The 19,769-nt window shown below is 44.1% G+C and overlaps 1 protein-coding gene and 1 long non-coding RNA gene across 7 annotated transcripts in view; one reads left to right on the plus strand and one right to left on the minus strand.

Annotated features, from left to right (window-relative positions):
• Nucleotides 1–1,515: 1,515 nt before the first annotated feature.
• The window catches only part of LOC107318690 (tropomodulin-2), a 28,439-nt gene continuing 10,185 nt past the window's right edge, over nt 1,516–19,769 (plus strand). Inside the window, exons 1-3 of one of the 6 annotated variants that reach the window (XM_015872820.2) lie at nt 1,516–1,601; nt 9,313–9,518; nt 11,263–11,419. In XM_015872820.2, the coding sequence (XP_015728306.1) occupies nt 9,393–9,518; nt 11,263–11,419 (283 nt within the window). In that variant the 5' untranslated portion in view covers nt 1,516–1,601; nt 9,313–9,392. Of the gene's footprint in view, nt 1,628–1,853; nt 1,917–1,954; nt 2,199–9,312; nt 9,519–11,262; nt 11,420–19,769 lie in introns of those variants that run through there. The other 5 variants (XM_015872824.2, XM_015872818.2, XM_015872822.1 and 2 more) reach the window with 5 other exon arrangements.
• On the minus strand, nt 2,022–9,314 carry LOC107318691. The gene is made up of 2 exons (XR_004308586.1): nt 8,894–9,314; nt 2,022–8,571 (listed from the first exon to the last, which is right to left on the minus strand). It is a non-coding gene; the product is annotated as an uncharacterized LOC107318691 (long non-coding RNA).

Here is a 19,769-nt window from a genome sequence, read left to right on the forward strand (position 1 = left end):
TACAGCTCCATCAGCAGCTCACAGCCCCTCCAGCCTGACCTCCAGGCATGGAGCACCACCACCTCCCTTGGGCAACCTGTGCTAGTGCCTCACCACCCTCATAGTACAAAGGGTATTTTCATTTTGTAGGTCTAGAAGAAAGAGGGATAAATTATAACATAACCCCTGCTCATGGATGGGACTGAGATGTGATGTGTTTTACCTTGTGTGCTTTGTTTTAAGGAGAACGTTGTTCCCATACACGTCGGTGTGCTGCTGCTGTGTACATTTGTTTGTCAGCAGGTACAACGCTAAAGGAAAGGCTGCCACGGGAGGGGCTCTTCCCATTCACTGAAACAGAGTTTCAACTCAAATACATTTTAAGGCGTGACAGGAAAATCTGAGTACAAAACTCGCCCAAGTTTATCAAAAAAACAAACACCCCAAAGCGAACTTCTGTTCTGTGTTGATATCGTCCATTTCCCTTTGCAGTGTTTGTGTAATATCACTTTCAGTAACTCATTCAAGCCCTGGTCCTACAGGCTGGAGAAAACCCAAAAGGAGTTTTAATCCACATTAATGACAGTCCACATCTCCCTGTCTCATGCCTGGACTGGACCGTGTTGGCAGTGGAGCTTCCACCCAAACCGAATGATTTTCCATAGGAAAATTCAGCTTCTTCACAAGGGAATGTCTCATTTTCTTGCCAACACGTCATGAAACTTAAAGAGGTTTTAATCACAGGAGCAGTTTTCCTGCTGCTGGTGACTCACTGCTTGGTGCTCAGCACTGACAGCCTCACTTGGACTGAGCGTGTTGTCCTGTGGTTAATTTGCTTGTGGACAGACTGATTGCAGGGGCCGCATTCAAATTGTGTTACGTATTATGAAGGCAGCTTATCAGCAGGAAGGGGACTGACTTTTGGCATGGTTTGATAGTGATAGGACGAAGGGGAATGGCTTTAAACTATAAGTGGGGAGATGGAAGTTAGATGTTAGGAGGAAAGTCTTCACTCAGAGGGTGGTGAAGCCTGGGCACTGCTGCCCAGAGCTGCGTGTTCCCCATCCCTGGAGGTGCTCAAGGCTGGGTGGGCCCTGGGCAGCCTGAGCTGGGGGGCACCCAGCACCCAGCAGGGGGTTGGAGCACAAAGACCTTTAAGGTCCCCTGTAACCCAAGCCATCCTATGAGTCTATGATTATAAGGTCCCCTCCAACCCAAGCCATCCTATGATTCTATGATTACACACAAACTCCTGGTTAATGATGGCACGGTGTCAAAGCCCAGACAAATTAAATCATTCAAAGGAATGAAAAGAAGAGCAGAAAAGCATCCAAACGATCTCTTCCCTTTCCACCTTCACTCTCATGACAACGATCCGAAGGTGACGGCCAATAACCGTGCTCTGGATATGACTCGGTTGGCCTTTATCGTACAGGGCAGGCAGGCAGGTACCCGGGGGCTGCGGCCGGTGATGCTGTTGGTTGCGGGCGGCCGAACTACGAGTCCCATAGTGCCCGGCAGGGCCGCGGTCACGCTGCGCAGCCGCCGCGCCGGGCACCCACCTGCCGCCGCCGGGCTCGGGGCGCGGAGGGGCGCAGGCGGCGGCGTGGTAAGGCGGCGTGGTAAGGCGGCGTGGTAAGGCGGCGTGGTAAGGCGGCAGCGGGCGGCGGCTCGGCGCGGTGCGGGGTGGGGCGGTGCGGTTGCGGTGCTGTTGCGGTGCTGTTGCGTTGTGGTTGCGGTGCGGGGTGGCGCGGCGCAGTGCGGTCGGCGGAGCATCCCCCGGTCGGGGCGCGGCTGCCCCAGCGCGGGGCCCGGGCGGTGCCGGGGCGGTGGGGGGGGGGGGGGGGGTGCGGAGAGCACGGTGCGGAGCTGAGATGAGCCCCGTCCGTTCGGATGGATCGGAGCCATGGATGTTGTTTTGCAGATCGTTTTATGAGGTGATGCATATGTGTTTATTTCGGTGCTCTCACATCCTTTATGCCGGGCGTTAAATGATGAAGCCGGGCTGAAGCAATGTAATGGAATATGAAGAAAGGAAGGTATTTTTTTTTTGTAAAGGAAGGTGAGAGGGGAGCACAGTGTGTTTGTATGGCAGAAAGGCTGCAGCACCGGAGGAAGGCGTTGCGTTACGCTCCAGTGCGGCAGAGCAGCCCGGAATAAACGTGCCAGCGCCGGGGTGAGGAACAAGATGCTCATCTGGTACCACTGCTAAGCTCTGGGTGAGCAAAATGTGTCCTCAAGGTATCACGAGTACCCTTCTTGATCATCTTCTGATGATAAAATGAGCATTAGCTCCTCTGCTAGCTCAGGGTTTTTTAGTTTGATGGAAGCTTTGAGGGAATCCCTATTGCTGGGGGAAAATCTGTAGTCAACCATTGGGAGATATAAGTGAGGAATCCAGCAATGAAAAACGAATGAAAATGGTGATTCGTGTGATTGCACTGCTATTAAGAACAACAAACTTAGGGAAAGCATTGCAACATTAATAGTGATGAAACAAACCCAGAAATGCAATAATATAAAACATCAAATAATAATTGGAACGGATCCTATTTTTCTACCTTGAATAACAGACTGTAAATCTACACTTCTAAAAGCATTTGGTAGAGGGAAGCTTCAGTAAGGTGTTGTGTTGTGTTTGAAGTAAATAGATCCGGACTTTGCGATATCTCATCATACAAAAGCTTTGCTTTAGCTGATTATTCTCAGCAGTTGCCCTTGAACCTCTGTTCTGCCCGGAGGTAGGAACGTGTAATGGGAAAGAACACCTGGGACCAGCTGGCCTAATATTGCAGGCATCACCTCCTCCAATCCCTTGTGAGGGAGATGTGAACTCAAATCCAGGGCTGTAGGGAGTTCCTGTGTATGTATTCTAATGACATTATCACCTTCGTGGCATTATTCCACACCCCTTTGCTCGCTAATAGACTCTGCTGTGATGCTGTGTGTTTTCTCCCATTCATCCGGTTCTGTTGGGTTCATCTGAACTTATCCTGTAGCGTCTCATCTTCACAATCTAAATCACTTTGTTCAAAATGGTGCACTTTGCTCTCTTGTTGCATAACTCCCCTCCCCAAACTATTATTGTTTATTTCCTCTGCTTTACTACTTCTGGCAAGCAGTGTTTATGCATTCCTGCTGTTACTGATCAGCTCTAGGGTTTTCTGTAGCATTCCTAAGTTACTGAATGTCCCGGCCTGATGTTTTCCATGGCTGGGTATCCTTTGGGCTGAGGCTGTGGCAGCTCTGCAGAGCTTGGCATTAAGAGGGACCAAGCAGTGTCCTTTAGCTATGTGTACCAACATGTCAGGTTATGGAATGGAACACACAGGTGTAGCCCTGTTTAACTTTGGTTAAATTTGGTCTTTTGGTTTACACAAACCCGTAAACTTACTTTTAAAATCTTTCTTAATCTGGATTTTTTCTGGGGGTAATTCCTGACCCCAGCACATGCTTTGCAGAATCAAACCTGCAGGGGCTGGTTGCTATCAAACGAGGCTGAATTATCATAATCATGATGCCAGTTTCCTCCAGTTGCTCTGCCATAGGTTCATACCCATTCAACCAGCATCGCCACATTGGGATCTTGAATCTTAGCCCAGTGGCGCTGGGTGGCAGCTACGTATGGCTCAGCAGCAGGTGCTTCTGGTGCACATCACAGCCAGAGCTCACAGCCTTTGGGTGGGGCTGCCATTTCATAGTCCAACTGTATGAGAAGACTTTGCTCTGCAGGATTTCAGGCTCATGCTTTACACCACCCTTGGTTTCAGACAGTAAATATTTGATGTTTATAATTGTAGAAAAGCTAACTAATAGCATGATTTTATAAAAGAGTTATGTGAGGACAGTAAGGTGTGAAGTTACGGTGTTTTCCCATGGATCTGTTCTGGTCAAACAGCTGCAGGGTGCAATGCCTGTTCCACTCTGTGCCATCCACTTGGCTGCTGCTGGCTGCAGCCATTGTTCGGTCCAAGCAGTGGTGCAGTCTGAGCTACCCCCCTGCATGGATTTCCTAAGTAAGTTCTCCAGTTCTAAAGATGCAAGAAACCTACATTCCAGTTCTGCAGAGTCACCAGTCACAGTGAGCAGAAATAGAAGCTGTTTGCTTTGTTATTTTATAACCAAAGCTTTACCTCTCTATGACCATGGCAGGGAATCTTCCTGCAGGAGATGTGACAGAGGGACAGGTCTCTGTATTCCTTCCCATTTCTTACACCTGACACATCACTGGTGTGCCCAGACACCCTAACAGCAATCCCGCTGCTGGCAGGGATGGTTACATTTGTTTGGCCATTCTGTAGGTGGGAAGTGAGCAATTTGTGGTTCGCTGGTTATGGTCAGTGGGCTGCAGACTATCATATGGTCACTGCCTAATTGCTCATTATGTATTTGGTATGGAAACAATTCTAGTGATTATGATCTAAAAATAAAACTTCATCCAGAAATAGGTCAGAAACTCATCAGCCATTGTAAAGAAAACTAGTTTTTTTCCTAGGACTTACACTCATGTTTTGAACAGTTATGAGTAGTACTGTTAATGTTATTGTGGAAAGAATCAGAAATTACCGATCATGAAACTTTATTCTGTATTTAAATGGGAGAAGCATGAATGTTTCATCCTCCTCTTATTGCCAGTGAAAACACTCTCATGGTATCTGAATCAAAGGGTCTGCTTCTCTTTATATCGTCAATAATAATGGCACAGTCATATGGATAATTTTGCAATTTACATGATGGCTATTTACTTATAAAGGGCACAGTCAAACTCCAATTGAAATGAATTGATGTCTTGCATTTTGTTGGGTTGTCAGTCTCTCAGTAAAGGAGCTCACTGTAACATAACCTACAGAGTGGCACGAGAGTGATCAATGGCGAGAAAGGCTCATCCAGTTATGAAATGGAGTGTCTGATCACTGCCTGATCCTCCTGAAGGTTCAAGACTAGACTAATATTAGACATCGTAATTGTTAATTATTTACTGGTCTCTTTATTGGACTAAAGCAGTTGCTAGGAACAGAATGTGAACTACCTCTAGATTAGCCCTGGGGAGAAAAAGCATTTACATAAAGTAACATTTTCTGCCAAGCAGGTTTTAATCATACGAATGGAAATGTAATGAGATAATTTACCAAACATAAAAGCAGGGACCACGCATCATTTTATAGATGAAATATATCCTTGCTAACACACTGCTAGCATTTGGTGGCAGTTTGGGTAATCAGATGGGTATCTAATCTGTTGGATTGTTAATACAGTAGTAAATTAGGATGAAAGGAAAATGGTGCTTTACAGACCAGAATGTGCAAGTCTAGAAACCGTACTGGTAGGCAGTAACAGTAACTTGTGGAAACAAACAAATCCCTTCTGTAGTCCTGGGCTGGGCATCTAGAACATTTGTATTGCCTGCTTTGAGCTGGGTGTCTGTAGGTGAAAGGCACATTGCTTCAGCTGACCATCTCAGCCATTCGCCTCCAAGTATTTCCAGGTGAAGAAGGCAGATGTGTGAGGATTTTTTCTGCAGCAAATGAAGTTAAGGACAACTTCTGGACAGCAGAGAGGTCATCATCTTGGAGCTGGATTTGAGGCAGTGTTGCTGGGATGGTGCAAAATGATCACCTGAATCTCACAGCATCTGCTTGTGTGGCACAAACACTGCTCTTAATCACAATGGCCCCAATCCTATTTATTTGTCCCAGTATCAATTTAACTCGGGATTTATTCTACCTGTTCCTCACAATTGTGCTTGGCTACTTGAGATGAAACATTTACAGATCAGCTCCAGGGCTGTTTTTCACACAAATAGTCATCACTGTCAATGTGGAGAAAGCTCAAAGGAGATTGTACATTAGGATTTCCTTTATAAATAACAGTTGCTGTGATTTGCAATTCTTGATCACTTTGGAGCAATTTCTTAAATTTGATCTTTTTTTTTCCTATAAAAATGCAAAGAAGTCTGTAAGATTATTTCCCATCCAGCACATTTCTTGTTAGTTAATAAATGCAGATTGCCGTGCAACTTCATTCTTAGCTTGTGTGCATTATCACAAACGAGGAGCTCACATCGTCTGGACCGCAATATTCTCATCTCTGTGATGCTTCAGAGACATGATGACTTTGTAGGTGTATAGCTTGTGTTACAGGAGGTGTGAGCCTTTGTAACTGCTGATCCTGGAGGCCAAATTGTTCCAACAAATTCCAGCACTTCTCCAATAGCTTCTCCAGTGGACCACTGACATCAGGCAGTAACTTAGAAGGGAATGATTCCATCTCACAATGAAGAGATATCAGCAGTGGAAAATTTTGGCAATGCTGTAGTGTCAGCAGAACCTCAAGCCTATGTACTCTACAGAACCTTTCAGTAGCACATAAGGGTTAAAATAAAAAACTACTTATATAGCATAAGAAAATATAGGAGTTACTGCAGCATTGGCCACGTAGAGCTGTAATGATTTTATGCAGACTGTGTAATGACACCTCTCTTGTCTTTCAAAATATGTTCTGAATCTTCACATTGATAGCAAAGGGTGAAAAAGCTGCCCCAGATTAAACAGAAATAAGTATTCCTTTCCTTAGAAGCAATCAAAGGCAAAATGATGGCAGTGGAGACTTTGAAGCTCTCTGTGAAACATCTGTGCTCCACAAATCTTTGCATGTAGCAGTTAGCAGAAGCACTGCTCCATACAGCTCCGCTCTGCTCTGAGGGCACAAATGGGATCTGCTGGGCATCTAGCAGCATGGCATGCCTTGCAGCTTAGCAATGGGTCTCTGAGCTGTTAAATTCTTCCTCAATACTGAAACTAAATGGAAAAACAAATAGAATATATGCTTTTCTATTCCTTATTCTCAGTGTTCGCTCTTCCCTGTGAGTTTGAACAGAAATTCTGCAGTCTTAGCTATGAACTCTCATTCTTCCCTCAGTATCCCTGATGCAAGGCCATGCTGAGCAGCACAGTGCCTCTGCAGCTGGATGGAACATCTCCTCCCTTTGACACCTGATCTGCCTTTGCGTGCTCCAGATAAGGGCAGTTAGGAGCTGCTGCTAGTTATGTTTGCTTTTCTTCAGTTTTCTGTATGTTTATTTCCTATGGTAACCATAACAAAGCAACCCACGTGGATATCATCTGTAAAAAGTAAACACTAAGTGTACACTCACAAAGTCAAACTGCACTAAGCAGCACAGACAGCATATGGCCTTGTTTACATACACAAAATTAAGAGAATGGAATCCAATTAGGAAGGTGCAGATAGCAGTCATCACATTACAGCGCCATTTCCAGGGCGTGTGAACTCAGGACTTCAGCATTTCCTTTGCAGACTGATCAATGCTGACTTGTTAGATTCATCTTGTTCCCTTGGTTCCTGATAACACGACTGTGGTGAAAGGTTGAGGCTGAAGATGAAGACTGGCACTTCAATAGGGCTCCCTGTGTGAGGGGCAAGCTACTGCCTGCAGGGACTGTGGGCAAAGAATCTCCTTTAGCGGTTCCTTTGCTTTTTGTTCAGTCATTGAAGAGTAAGATGCAGTTGTGAAAGGGAAAGTATCAAGGGAATTTCTGTCATAAACACAAGAAAAGCATCATTTTGAGCTCTTCCATGCACTACTAACATTAACGTGGATTATCCAATAGTGCTTCATGCCATGACAGAAGTGAGACTGATATGTTGAAAAGCGCCTCCTGGCATGCTGCCCTTTATGACTAAACCCTTAAATAGTTCTCAAGGAAATCAGAAACATCTCCAAAACAAACCTGACTCTGCAGTAATTACCCATTAGCTCCTGGCTTCAACTTTACAACCTTTTTCAGGACAGCCCTTATATCCATGGTTTTGCTGATAGTGGTAAAACCACTGGAAGCTGCTCTCCCTGCAGAGCAGTGCTGGGCCCAGGCAGGGCAAGTCATGCGATGCACTTACCTGTTACTTTTCCAACTGTACCCACCAAGCCTGACCTCAGGATTATGCGTCTGTTTTTCCCAGGGTCACGATTTGACTGTAATGAAAGAATCATTAAAACCATTAAAGAGAGTTTTAAGAAGCTTTAATCCCCTCAAATCAATGTTTTCAGCCCTCTTAATGAGTGCCGAGCTGAAATGCCGTGTGTTTAATGAATTTATCCAAAGGAACTTTGAGAAGGCACCTGATCCCTTAGCAGTGCTGTACCGCTCCTCAATTTGTTTTCACAGCTTCTTTTTAACTTGAAATTTGAAATGGTGCTGGTTATTCTCTTCCCTTCCTACAGTCAAATAAATAGAAAAATGAGCTATCTTTTAATAACCTGCATGGATTTTGGTGGTGTAGAACAACAGAGGACCTGGCTGAAGGACATCCTGGTTGAAAGATCAGCCATGTGTAGTGCCAGCTGGCTGCTTTCCATCTCAGCCATAACTTAAATCTGTGCATGCAGGAACTCAGCTGCCAAACCCCACCGCTGGCTGTAGGTAATCCACAGAGCTTTGTGCGGAGGTGTGGAACTGAGCACGCTTGGGAAGGCCTGGATCCCATTTAAACTCTGCAGCTGATGCTGTGTCTGATCATGCATTAATTCCCTTTCAGTCCATCCACTTTCAGCGGGCTCTAGCTCTCAAATTGCATCTGGGAGGGGAAAAAAAAAAAAAAAAAAAAAAAAAAGAGTGAATAAAAAGAGAGAGTTCTTAGTCATATGACAAAGTATGTGACAATGACTAATTGTTGTGCCCATGTGAATGGCAAATGATCTCTTGAGCTCCGAGTAGCACATCCCCCCTGCAAGACTTATTTTGATGAGAAGTGCTACCGTTTGTAGCCAGAGTTTCTGAAATAACACTGCAAACCAGCATAGTCTAAAGCTGCTTAGGTAATCAGAATGTTGGAAAGCCAGCTGAGATGATACGGGTAAGCCTTTAGCCTTCGGCAAAGCTGGAATAAGATAAAATACCTCAAGGCGTAACGTTTTGTTTCTTCTGTATCAGGGCTGGGCTGCTTTCTGTGGCTGCCTCTTTCCTCTGATGCTTTTCATTCCTCTGGCCAAAAGAACAGCAGGTACTGCTGGTTCTGAGCAAGTGAAAGAAAACAGATTTATCTCTGCGGAAGGGATCAGTTGCCGATGGTTTTTCTTACATAGGTCTCATAGCTTGTCTCTGCCACTGCACCTGTGAGGCTCCCAAGTGCCATCTGGTCCCTTGCCATCCCTCGGGTAGGGCTGCACAGCCCCAGCGCATCCCACTCCTACAGCTGAGCCAGAGCATCGTGCTGCTTTGTTTTCCTTAATAAACTGTAAATGTGGCTCTCAGCATGCGGGCTCTTCAAGGCTGCAGCAGCTAAACCGAGATGCTCATAATGCTTTATTGTTAACAGGGAGTGAAACCGCGAGAAGCTCTGTAGTCCTGCATGGTTGGATACTGGAGGGGAAGCAGCTGAGCAGTGCAGCAGGAGCCATGTCTCTGCCTTTCCGAAAAGAGCTGGAGAAATATAAGAATATCAACGAAGATGAAATACTCAGCAAACTCTCAGAGGATGAACTGAAGCAGCTAGAGCATGTTCTCGATGACCTTGATCCTGAGGTTAGTAGTGGGGTCAGGGGCTCACAATTGGGAGCTGTTGCTTATAAATGCTGCAGGCTGGGGCACTCAGTGTCTGTAGATTGTCATGGGAGGGGCAACACACTCTGAAGGAGGAGCAGCTCTGCTGGGGACATGCTGGTTTCATTCCTGCTGTGATGTGCTCCTTGCTTTTGTAGGAGTCACTGTGTTCCTGTGTTAGACACGAGCTTGTCTGCACCCTAAATCTTTAATCACATTTGCCCACTGCTGTGTGCTGAGAAGTGTTTTATGGCTTTTTATGGCTGCTATTTCTGAGCACAGAGCAAAAAACAAACAAACAGAATGGGTGTGCGTGAAAATCACGTCTTTTGAACTTCAGAAATCTGTTGTCTGTGTCATTCATCACAGATATATTTAGCAGAAGAGAATATATTTGGGCATGATTAAGGAAAATAAGATTCAGCAACAGAGCTGTCATTTTCTAGAGAATGAGGATAATTTGGATACTTGAAGGCACCCTGACAATAAGTTTAGGGATCTCTGGCCTGGGTACCACCAGTGCTACAAACCTATGGTCACAGTAGGTTTATCTTGCTGGGATTTCTGGTTGTTTCTACCCCCAAACCTTCCAAACTAGTGTAGGAGTTTGGAAATGGGCCAGTAAAGTGGCAGATAAAACCCACTCGCTCTGAAGGCAAAAATAACTGGAAATATAACAACATACAGACTGTGGATTTATTGCACAAATTTACCTGGCAATTTAAGGTTGGGCTTTACTGTTCTGAGCCTCCATATGCTGCTTCCCTCGCTCCTACCACTCACATATAGCACTTTCTGTTATTTCCAAGCATCTCAGATGGAAACAGGAGATGTAAAACAAAGCCAAGCTGCGCATGTGCTGTAGTTTTGCAGCACTCTGGGCACGTTTGTGCAAGCAGAGATGAAATGTTTGATGTCTGGAGTTCACTTGATATGCTCTGAATTTGATGGTTGTTTGCCATGGAGCAGCCTTGCTGTGCATTTTCTGGCCAGCAGTGAGATGTTCCTGTGCTACTCTGAGGGCATCTTCAATGCATGGACTTTGCTGGGTAAACACAGCCGTGTCCACATTCCTGTATTCCTTTCTGGGTTTTTCCTGGGCAGAAATGTGGGAGCTCTGTGTATCTTCCTATGTTGCAGGAGGCAGAGACAATCACATGGTCATGCAGCTACATGATTAAAGTGGGGCTTTGTACACTTGCTTCTTGCGTGCTCTGAATAGCTGACATCTACATCATTTGCCAGTTACTTTCTGTGCATTCCATTAATTTCTGAACTTCAAGAGAAATCTGCATTAGCTTGAAAAGAGTTCTGGAAAAAACAAAGAGAGAGAGAAAAAAAAAGGGAGGATAAAAAAGTAAACAGGGGGAAGAAAATGCAGAGGAAGCTTATCTAGTCTGTTTGCCTGGGCTGTAATGTCTATGTATATGTATGTGTAACAGGAAGTGCTCTGATTTTTCTCTGTTCTCTGGTATTATGGCTGTAGATGTAGTTAATGAAGATATTAAGAGGTGTTACGAATGAGAAGCCTGGATGACACCCTGGTTTTATTGGCTACATTTAGGTAACGTGTGTTACCACTGTCCTCAAGGAGCACTATATGAAGAAACACGCAAATAATGATTCCACTTAAAAAAATAAATAATAAGATTGAATGACTTGGAAAACTGTATGAGATTGCTTCATCTCCTTTACATGGCACCTTCTGTTCCACATACCTTCACAGAACGCCTTGCTTCCAGCTGGATTTCGGCAAAAGGACCAGACCACCAAACCTGCCACGGGCCCCTTCGACAGAGAACGCCTGCTTTCATACTTGGAGAAGCAAGCACTTGAGCACAAGGACAGGGAAGACTTTGTTCCATTTACAGGGGAGAAGAAAGGTACGGCCACCTTTTGTGTCGGGGTTGAATCACAACCTACACCTACGACCCAGCCCTTCTGTCAGGCTGGCAAGGACAGGGAGGTGGAGGCCACAGTGCAGGGCAAGGCTGGTGAGTCAGGCTCGGGGCTGCTGTAGGAGGAGGTGACACGGTGGCTTTGCCCATCACATGGTGTCTGCCTCACTGCCCCATGGCTGCAGCCGCAGGGTTAGGTGTGCTGCCGGCTGGGCCTTGGCTGGAGGCGGGTGCAGGCATGGCTGGCCTCATGCTCAGCACACTGCTGCTCCCAGGCCTTGTGAGGGTGTGTGCTGTGGGAGGAGTTCAGCAGGGAAAGAAATGCCTTTCTAAGTCAGTACTGCCCGCAGCTACTGTGTGTGATAACTCAGGGAACACGCTTGCAAAAAATAAGTATTTTTCCACTTGTTTACTAGCACATCTGGTAACACTATTCATGCAGATAGCTTCATTGTTTCCCCTTGCCCTGCAGTCACAGGAAAAAAAAAAAAAAAAGGAAAACCTAATTCTAAACACCTAAACATAGGTAGGATAACCTGAGGGCAGGAACAATCGCGTTGTATACCAAGCAGTGTTGTATGGAACCATTTCCTCGTCTCTGTGCAGTGGATACAAAGAGCTGCCTGCAGCCACCCCTGCATTCCAGCAGGGACTCAGCCCGGGTCATTCCTGACCATCAGCCCCTGGTTCCAGTGAGACCTGCTTAAAGAAAAGAGGGAATTTCAAGACAGTGGAGTGCAACATTTTTTACTGTATGTGTCACTACTGAAGATACAAATGTTCCTTGCCAGGCAGCAATGGCTGTTACTGTCATTACATTGTATTTTCCTTCTGTGGAAGAATGGTTTCAGATGAAGACAGTTTCCAGCTAGATCTGATCACTGCATTATTTTATCCTGCAGCATATTTATTCATCTCCTTTGTCCTCCATCCATCCCTTGAGCTCCATGCTATTCATTGGGCTGATTCAGAGCCCTGTGGAAATGCAGGAATGCTCCAGAGATCCTGCAGGTAGCAAGGGATCAACCATGTACTGTGCAGAGAGGAGAATGGTTTATTGTTGTGTGGCTATATTGCCAAATGTTTCAGTTTTCCAGTACCACTGTCCCAGAACAGGGTAAGTTACTACTCGCAGGCTGCTGCACATTTGTACCAACGCCTTCAGTCAGGTCTCACCTTATTGATACTTTACTGGCTTTGCCATTTGCACTGTGATCATGTCTGAAATCTCACACGCAAATACACAAAAGGGTGTTGCATGGAGACGCTTGCACCCACAGGACTGGTGCAGCAGCTGTGTGAAGCTGATCCCAGTGCCATCCATGGCAGTGAGACTCACACACTGCTTATTCTACTTGAGTTTTCTGTCTATGTTTCCTACGCATTTAGATGTCCAATGTATGATATTACTCACAAGCTTTAAGTAATGATAGTATTCTTCTAAAGCTCAGTAATTAGCTTGGGTTAAATAGCTTACGTTTTGAAACTGCATCTTCATAGGAAACTGAGGAAGATAGCTGGGGAAAAGCTTGTTCTTCGCCTGCAAGTTGGTGGGCTTCAAAGTGTATTTACAGTTTGGTAAATATTTATGTAATTATGTTATATATGTGCCCGTTAAATCACTTTTTACACTATAGCAGCACGGTAATGCAGGCATATTGTAAATAACCACAAATATATTTTACATCAATTCTGGTAGTTTAAATATTAAGTTCTGGAACAGTTCCAAGGTGCCTCTAGTTATGTCTAAGCAGTGGGAGGTGTCGATGCCTGTGTAGCATTTGGCATTATTTACCACCTGAGGATGTTTGCCTGTCAGCAGGGTTAGAAGATGTGAAGTGTTGCTTAAGCTTTTGTTACTCTTTCATATTTTGATATTTGTCATACACTGGGAAATGGTTTATTTTTCCATATTTAGAAAGTGGGATGCTTCTACCAAGTGTTAAATGATGTTTCTACCAGTTCCTATCTTTGTCATGCAGATCTGATACTGACTAGAAAATCTGGTGATGAGCTGAAAGAAGGCAGCATTTAAAATGTCTTCCTTCCAGAACAGTCTGTGATACAGGGTTATTTTGTACACGCTGTCTCTGCCTCTCTTCTTCTGTTGTTAATGTTTTATTGGGGTGTTCTTGACCAAAAAGCAATACCACAATTCAGTTTCATGTGTGGGTCTCTATAAGCTCAACACAACCATAAGGTTTTGATTGTGCCAGAGAACAAGGCCAAACAAATTCCAAAGCGAAGGGGGATATTCCGAGTGGTTGGAGCACAGGAAGTGTTAAATACGAGCTCAAGGTGGGGGGTGGTTGTGTGGGGAATTGCCTTGGTTTTGATTATAATCATGGTTTTGAGGGACTGGAAACGCTTGGCAAAAACAATCAAACATGTGGCATGCATTAGAGCTTTGGCCTTCTGCCAGCTTTCAGCCTTTTAACTTATGACATTAATTGCAGCACAAAAAGGTTTCAAGGCTTGGCTCTCAAATTTCAGTGAAACCCCCAAGTTTTGTGCTGAGCCTGGGGCAGAACATTCCCATCATGGTGGCTGTGTGCCCAGGCTACCACCGAGCAGGTTTGTCAGACCGCTTTGCCCCACATCTTCTCTAACACATGTCAGGGATGGACGCTCAGTCTGAGCATCCCCATCCAAGTGCTCTCTCCCATGGGCGGCTTTCAGGAACTGGTGCATAACTCTGCTGTTAGTCAGCCGTTCCCACCAGCAGGGCTCATTTCTAATAAGCAGCAGAGGTGTGGGGAGTTAGTGCTGATTAGTGTAGCCATAGTGATTGGCAGCTTCTAAGTGTTTATTTTATGGACGTTTGGATTAGTTCTTGCTTAAGACAGACACTCTAGAAATCCCTACATGGAAGCCAGCGAAATTGCTCAGTGACCCACTGCCCTCTATGCGTGTAGCTGGGACAGCCAACGGTCACACAGAGGTCTCTCTGAAGCCTTTTTATTGTGGTCCAGAAGTAAAGGAGAAGATGAAGAGGGTAAGGGCTGGTGCCACTCATTTCTAAGGTGCAAAATGATAAGTAGCAATATAATAAGAGGAAGCAGGATTGAGACTTTAAGGCTGAAAGAAGGTCTGAGAAGTGGAAATGGTGCATTTTGTGTCCTAGGATCTGGACTGGCACTTAAGACCTGCCCCGTTATTCTCACAGCCTTGTCCCCAGTTTTTCCTATCCATCCATTTCAAGAAGGGAACATTATCCTCTGATCTGCACTTACCTTGTTTACTGAGTGGGCCAGCAGCTTTCTCTCACTGAATTTGTACAGCTGACCTTAGTTAAGTACTGCTGTAACACAAGCATGCTCTATTAGCAACATTTCTGTTTCTGCTTTGTTGCAGTGGTTCTCTTACTACATGATACTAATGAAACATAATTGAAAGAAGTTCTATTGTGAAAGATGATCAGATACAAAAAGCTGGCTGTGCCCTTTTAGGCTGCTGTTAAGGATTGCTGTTTCACCACTGTCTCTGTTTTCTGCAAGATCTTCCACTCTTGGCCAAACCATTTCAGCCTGGATCCAATCCAGTTCTCCTCATGGAAAAACTCCAGTGAATTGGGCTATTATTATTTGTGCCTGGAAGGGGAAGGGGAAAACGCTTGTGTGTGATTAAATACTAACATTTTCAGCCAACTGATAGAAGGAAATCAGGAAGAAAAATGATGATTATCCAGAGAACTCTGGGGCAAACCCCTGTTTTCAGATGCTCTGGCAGAGACCGTCTATCTTGAGAGTTGTGCTGTGCCACACAGAGTATCAATATTCAGCCCAGTGATAATGAGAATCATTTTCAGAAGGTCAAAGTATTAGAACAGATGCTAATGAGTTCCCATCCTCTGTACCAGACTCTACCTAGAAACATTAGGGTTTAGTTTAGGGACATGGTTTCTTCTTGGACTGACAAAAGCAGTCTTTTCACCCCCAAAGCTGAGATGTTTATTTCAATTTTTGCCACCTTCTTCCTATTCTTCAAGTCTTAAATTTAAAACTGATGTTTGTCTCTTAAAGCACAAAAAAGGTGCCGCTGCTGACAGTAATTCATGCAGCCAATGTCTTTCATTGCTTGCTTTTGTAAGACCCTGTTTTAGTTGCTCGTGACTTTGCCAAACTTGCACAGTTTACACTGAAATTTCCCATGCTGAGAGTCTGCCTCGGGCTGGATTTTTGGAAAGTGTCAGCAAAAAGGACTCAGCTGTTTCCAAGAACAAGGTTAGGAGAAAACACATTGTTTTAGTCATCTCAAGTAAATTTTTCCAGCTGTTTTTTGTGAGCTACAGTGTCTCCATGCTTTGAGGATGTGACCAGAAATGTATGCCCTTTGCAATCCCCAAGGAAACACTCCTGCATTTGGAATCTTAGTGGTATTCTACTTTTGGCACCTCCAGTTTGTTCCAGTGCTCTCCACATATGCATGATTAGCACTTGTGTTCTCAGAGCTTCTGCCTACATGTATAGAGGGCACACGTGCCAACACAGCATCAATAAGGTGGCAGAATCACTGCGTGCTGACTGAAGCCAAGGATGCTGCTGCAATTTGTCTTTGCTCTGTATATATGCACAATAGATTTAACAGCTGTGGAAAGCTGAACTTTGCAACCTTCCTGTTGCGTTCTCCTGATTTAAGGCATGGATGATACAGTCAGTAATCCAAGAGTAACTGCAGCAGCAATTACAATACTGCATTTTAATCTAGCTTCCAGCTTCACACTTACTTGAACTCAGCTGCTTTCTTCTTCATAATACACATTTATTCTCAGTAAGTTTTAATTTAGCTCCATTTTCACAGAGTATCTGGAGTGGGAAGCTGAAGTAAGCCTCAAAAGAAAAAGAATGGTGCAAAATGGAAAATGTGAATCAAGTGTCTGTGATTTATGCAAGGCAGATTTCCAAGATCATTGAATTTCACTGCTAAGGTCAGTGCTCTGACCTCAGAATTACAACATTCTGTAATGGAGAATAAACAGACACTCACTGTAGTCAGTGATTCACTGAAAAGGAAGAAGCAATAAGTGTAACCAGATATTTTCTTGAAAGTACAATAATCTGAGATAGAGTTTATAGGAAGAGAAAGTAATTACTTTACAATTATGGCAGAAAATGCCTCTGTATTACAAAGTTAAGTAACTGTCCTTCATGAAACCAATAGAAAGGACACTTTAGAAAGGGCACTTTAGTAAAAACGAAGTTATTTCTCACCGTTGTTCACTTTGTTGAGTTCCTTTGGCTTGTGCACAGCGGGAATAAATATTAAACACTCAGTGAATAAAAATGGTGGCAATTTACATGTATTCACAAGAGCCTGATGAAGGCTAAGAAACAAGGCAAGGAGCAGATACACCACAACACAAGTTGGGTGCCCTGAATGCTGTGAACTTCACGTGACAATGAAATCCTCCAGATGCTTTTTGAGTGTGCTTACTACTACAGTCCCATCTGCTGTGCTGCTCAGTTTTCCCCGTATGTAACAATAAGCAAATATACTTATTTTACCACAATACACTTGACATAGTCACCTCCTCAGTTTTCCTATAGATGTGCATTTGTGCTTATGTAGTTAACTATTATTGCATAAGGAGATGGAAACAGGGATGTGTCTCATTTCCTTGCTTTCCTTTGACGTTGCTTTAGGGGAGGCATCAGAGCAGTGCAGGAAATCACAGCTTCCTGAAACCAAGTGACAGAACTACGTCCATGGATTTATGACAGTACCTGGGAGTATTTTTGTTTCCAGAGGGTTTGCTTTCCTTTCATCTCACTCTGCATTTCTAAGTCTGTCTGTGTTTGATTCAGTCCTTTTTACTGAATCCCTCTCTTTGCCTTTCAATAGGCTCCTTTCTTGCCCTGAACCTCTTTTGAGTAAAACGTGAACCATATCCTATTTCAATTTGAATAGAAGTTTTGCAGTGCTTTAAAAAGAATAGGCCTGCTGTAATGCTGAGCCAGTACAGATCTCCGCTCCCCACACTCACAGTCACAAAGTCCCCTGGGTTATAAGCATCCACCCCAGTTGTCATCCAGGTCACCACAGCCAGTTATCCCGGTTTGACTGAAGGAAGGGGAGAATTCCATTGAATGGCATGTGGAATTTCATGTCAATAAAAGAGCACTATAAAAGATAAAGATATATATATAATATAATAAATATAATATCATATATATATATATATATACATAAATATATAATGTAAAAGATAAGCTATTATTATTAAGAAAGACATGAACATATTCTGGAGGCAAAGGTAACCCAGCCAACGTTAATCATATCTAAATTCCAAATCACAGCATGAATAGAAAAAGCTTTTTCTTCATAAATCTAACTTCAAAATAATGAAACAATTCCTCCGAGGCTTGGAAGTATTTACAAATAATCCATTTTAAATCTAAGCTGGTCCCCTGGGACACGCAAGCCTTAATCCTTATTTTTTTGTCAGTGGATTCCATGATAAAATGAATTGCGCTGTAAAATGAATTTACAATGTAGGAATGTGGGACAGGAGGGACCTCCTGCATCTTTGAACTCTGTCCTTAAAATAAAGCAGGAAAATGGACTGAGGACTGTCTGTAAACACACACACGCAGTTTTGCTGCTGATGTATGCTTATGAATGCTTAATGACATGCTAAATGCATAAGCTCTTCTAAATACCTTTGTGCTGCAAAATCTCCTCCCATCAACCTAATGCAAAAGAATGTCCTTGTCTAGATAGCAGAAAGAAGAACATTTTTACAAAGCCATTGGACGCCAAAAAGGCTGCCATATATTAAAGATATATATTTTCATCTCTGACATGACCTCGCCCCTTTAAATATTTCATATAACCAGTAATAGAATATTCTTTTTCTAAAACATTTGCCAAGAATGCTTTAAATGAAACTCTCATTGAGAGTCATATACACATTTAGAAAGGTTCGGGCTGCCAACCAAGAATTATATATGCCTGAAACAAATGCTTAAGAACTATATTCCTGTATATGTGAAACGTATGAAAAAGGGTAAACCTGTATTGGTTTCTGCTTTCTTTCTGCACAAGGTACTTGGCCTACCTGCTTCCAGAGCTCATAGAGAAGGTCCAACTGAAATATATATCTAATTTACCCAAGACTTGAGGCCCTGTGTCCATTAGCAAGACTTCAGCCCCACTTGTACCAGTCTGAGATTCTGAAATGGAAGCATCACTCTGCCCCAGACAGCCCCACCATTGGGTGCTGACACAGCATGAGGCCTTTCCAAGGCTGCTCACAGGAGCTCTGAGGACCAAGCCAGGCTCCCTTGAATTGCAGAGAAATTCAACCCAAAGACAGCGTTCTGTTGGTGCCTCCAGGAGGTCAGGCTGGGCTCCAGGTTCCCAGCACAGCACTGCCTGCCCTCCTGAGATGGCTGGTACCAGGTGCAGCTCTGAGCAAGGCTGGCTGGGATAATGCTGTCAGTCAGGATGAAGATAAGCAGGATTCCCTCTAGGTCTTAAATGAGCTACTGATTACTGAGAACTCAAGGAACTGACACTGATCTGAAAGGAGAATATTTCACAGCCAGTGCTCCTCGTTGTTGATTGTTTACTCAGATTTCCTGGCTCGTTTGGGTCTTGTAGCTTCCAATGGAGTCATGAAATTACTCCTGAGGCATTATCCTAACCAGTCAAGTTGCTTAACTCCTGGTCTGTGGCATCTGGAAGCTGCCATCCCACACTTCAGGTTAAGGAACAGTATGGAGTGACTCTGAAATTGCAGCATCTGCTCCGTTCTGAGCTCTGCAGAGTGTGACTGGTCTGTCTTCACCATACAAGCGTTCCTCACCCCAAGTCTGCCACTTGACTTTGCTGCTGTTGGGACAGCTGTCCATGATTCACCACTGAGTGCAGGCTGAAAGTGAAAACAATCCCTACCCTTGGCCCACAAAGGCTTTTATCTTATAAATGAGTCAAATTCTGCAACAGAAAACCTCGACTGCTTCAGAAATGTCCATTTTTATGCTTGTTTTTCTGAGCCTATTCAGTGACCTCATTCGTGGAAACTGTCAGTACAGAAATTGCAGTAGAAAAAGCTTGCATGAAAGAGATAAATGTGTTGGGTATTATCTACACAGAAATGATGCTTTGGACCATTATGAAGGAGTGGTCAGGTGCTGGAATGGGCTGCCCAGGGAGGTGGAGGAGTCACTGTCTGTGGAGGTGGTTGAGAAACATGTAGCTGTTGTACCAAGGGATGTGGTTTAGTGGGGAAATACTGGTGGTAGGTAGCTGGTTGAACTAGATGGTCTTGGAGGTCTTTCCTAACTGTGGTGATTCTATGATTCTATGATAATGGGAAACAAGCTGCAAGGAT

Source organism: Coturnix japonica, chromosome 10, assembly GCF_001577835.2.
Source record: "Coturnix japonica isolate 7356 chromosome 10, Coturnix japonica 2.1, whole genome shotgun sequence".
NCBI lineage: Eukaryota > Metazoa > Chordata > Aves > Galliformes > Phasianidae > Coturnix > Coturnix japonica.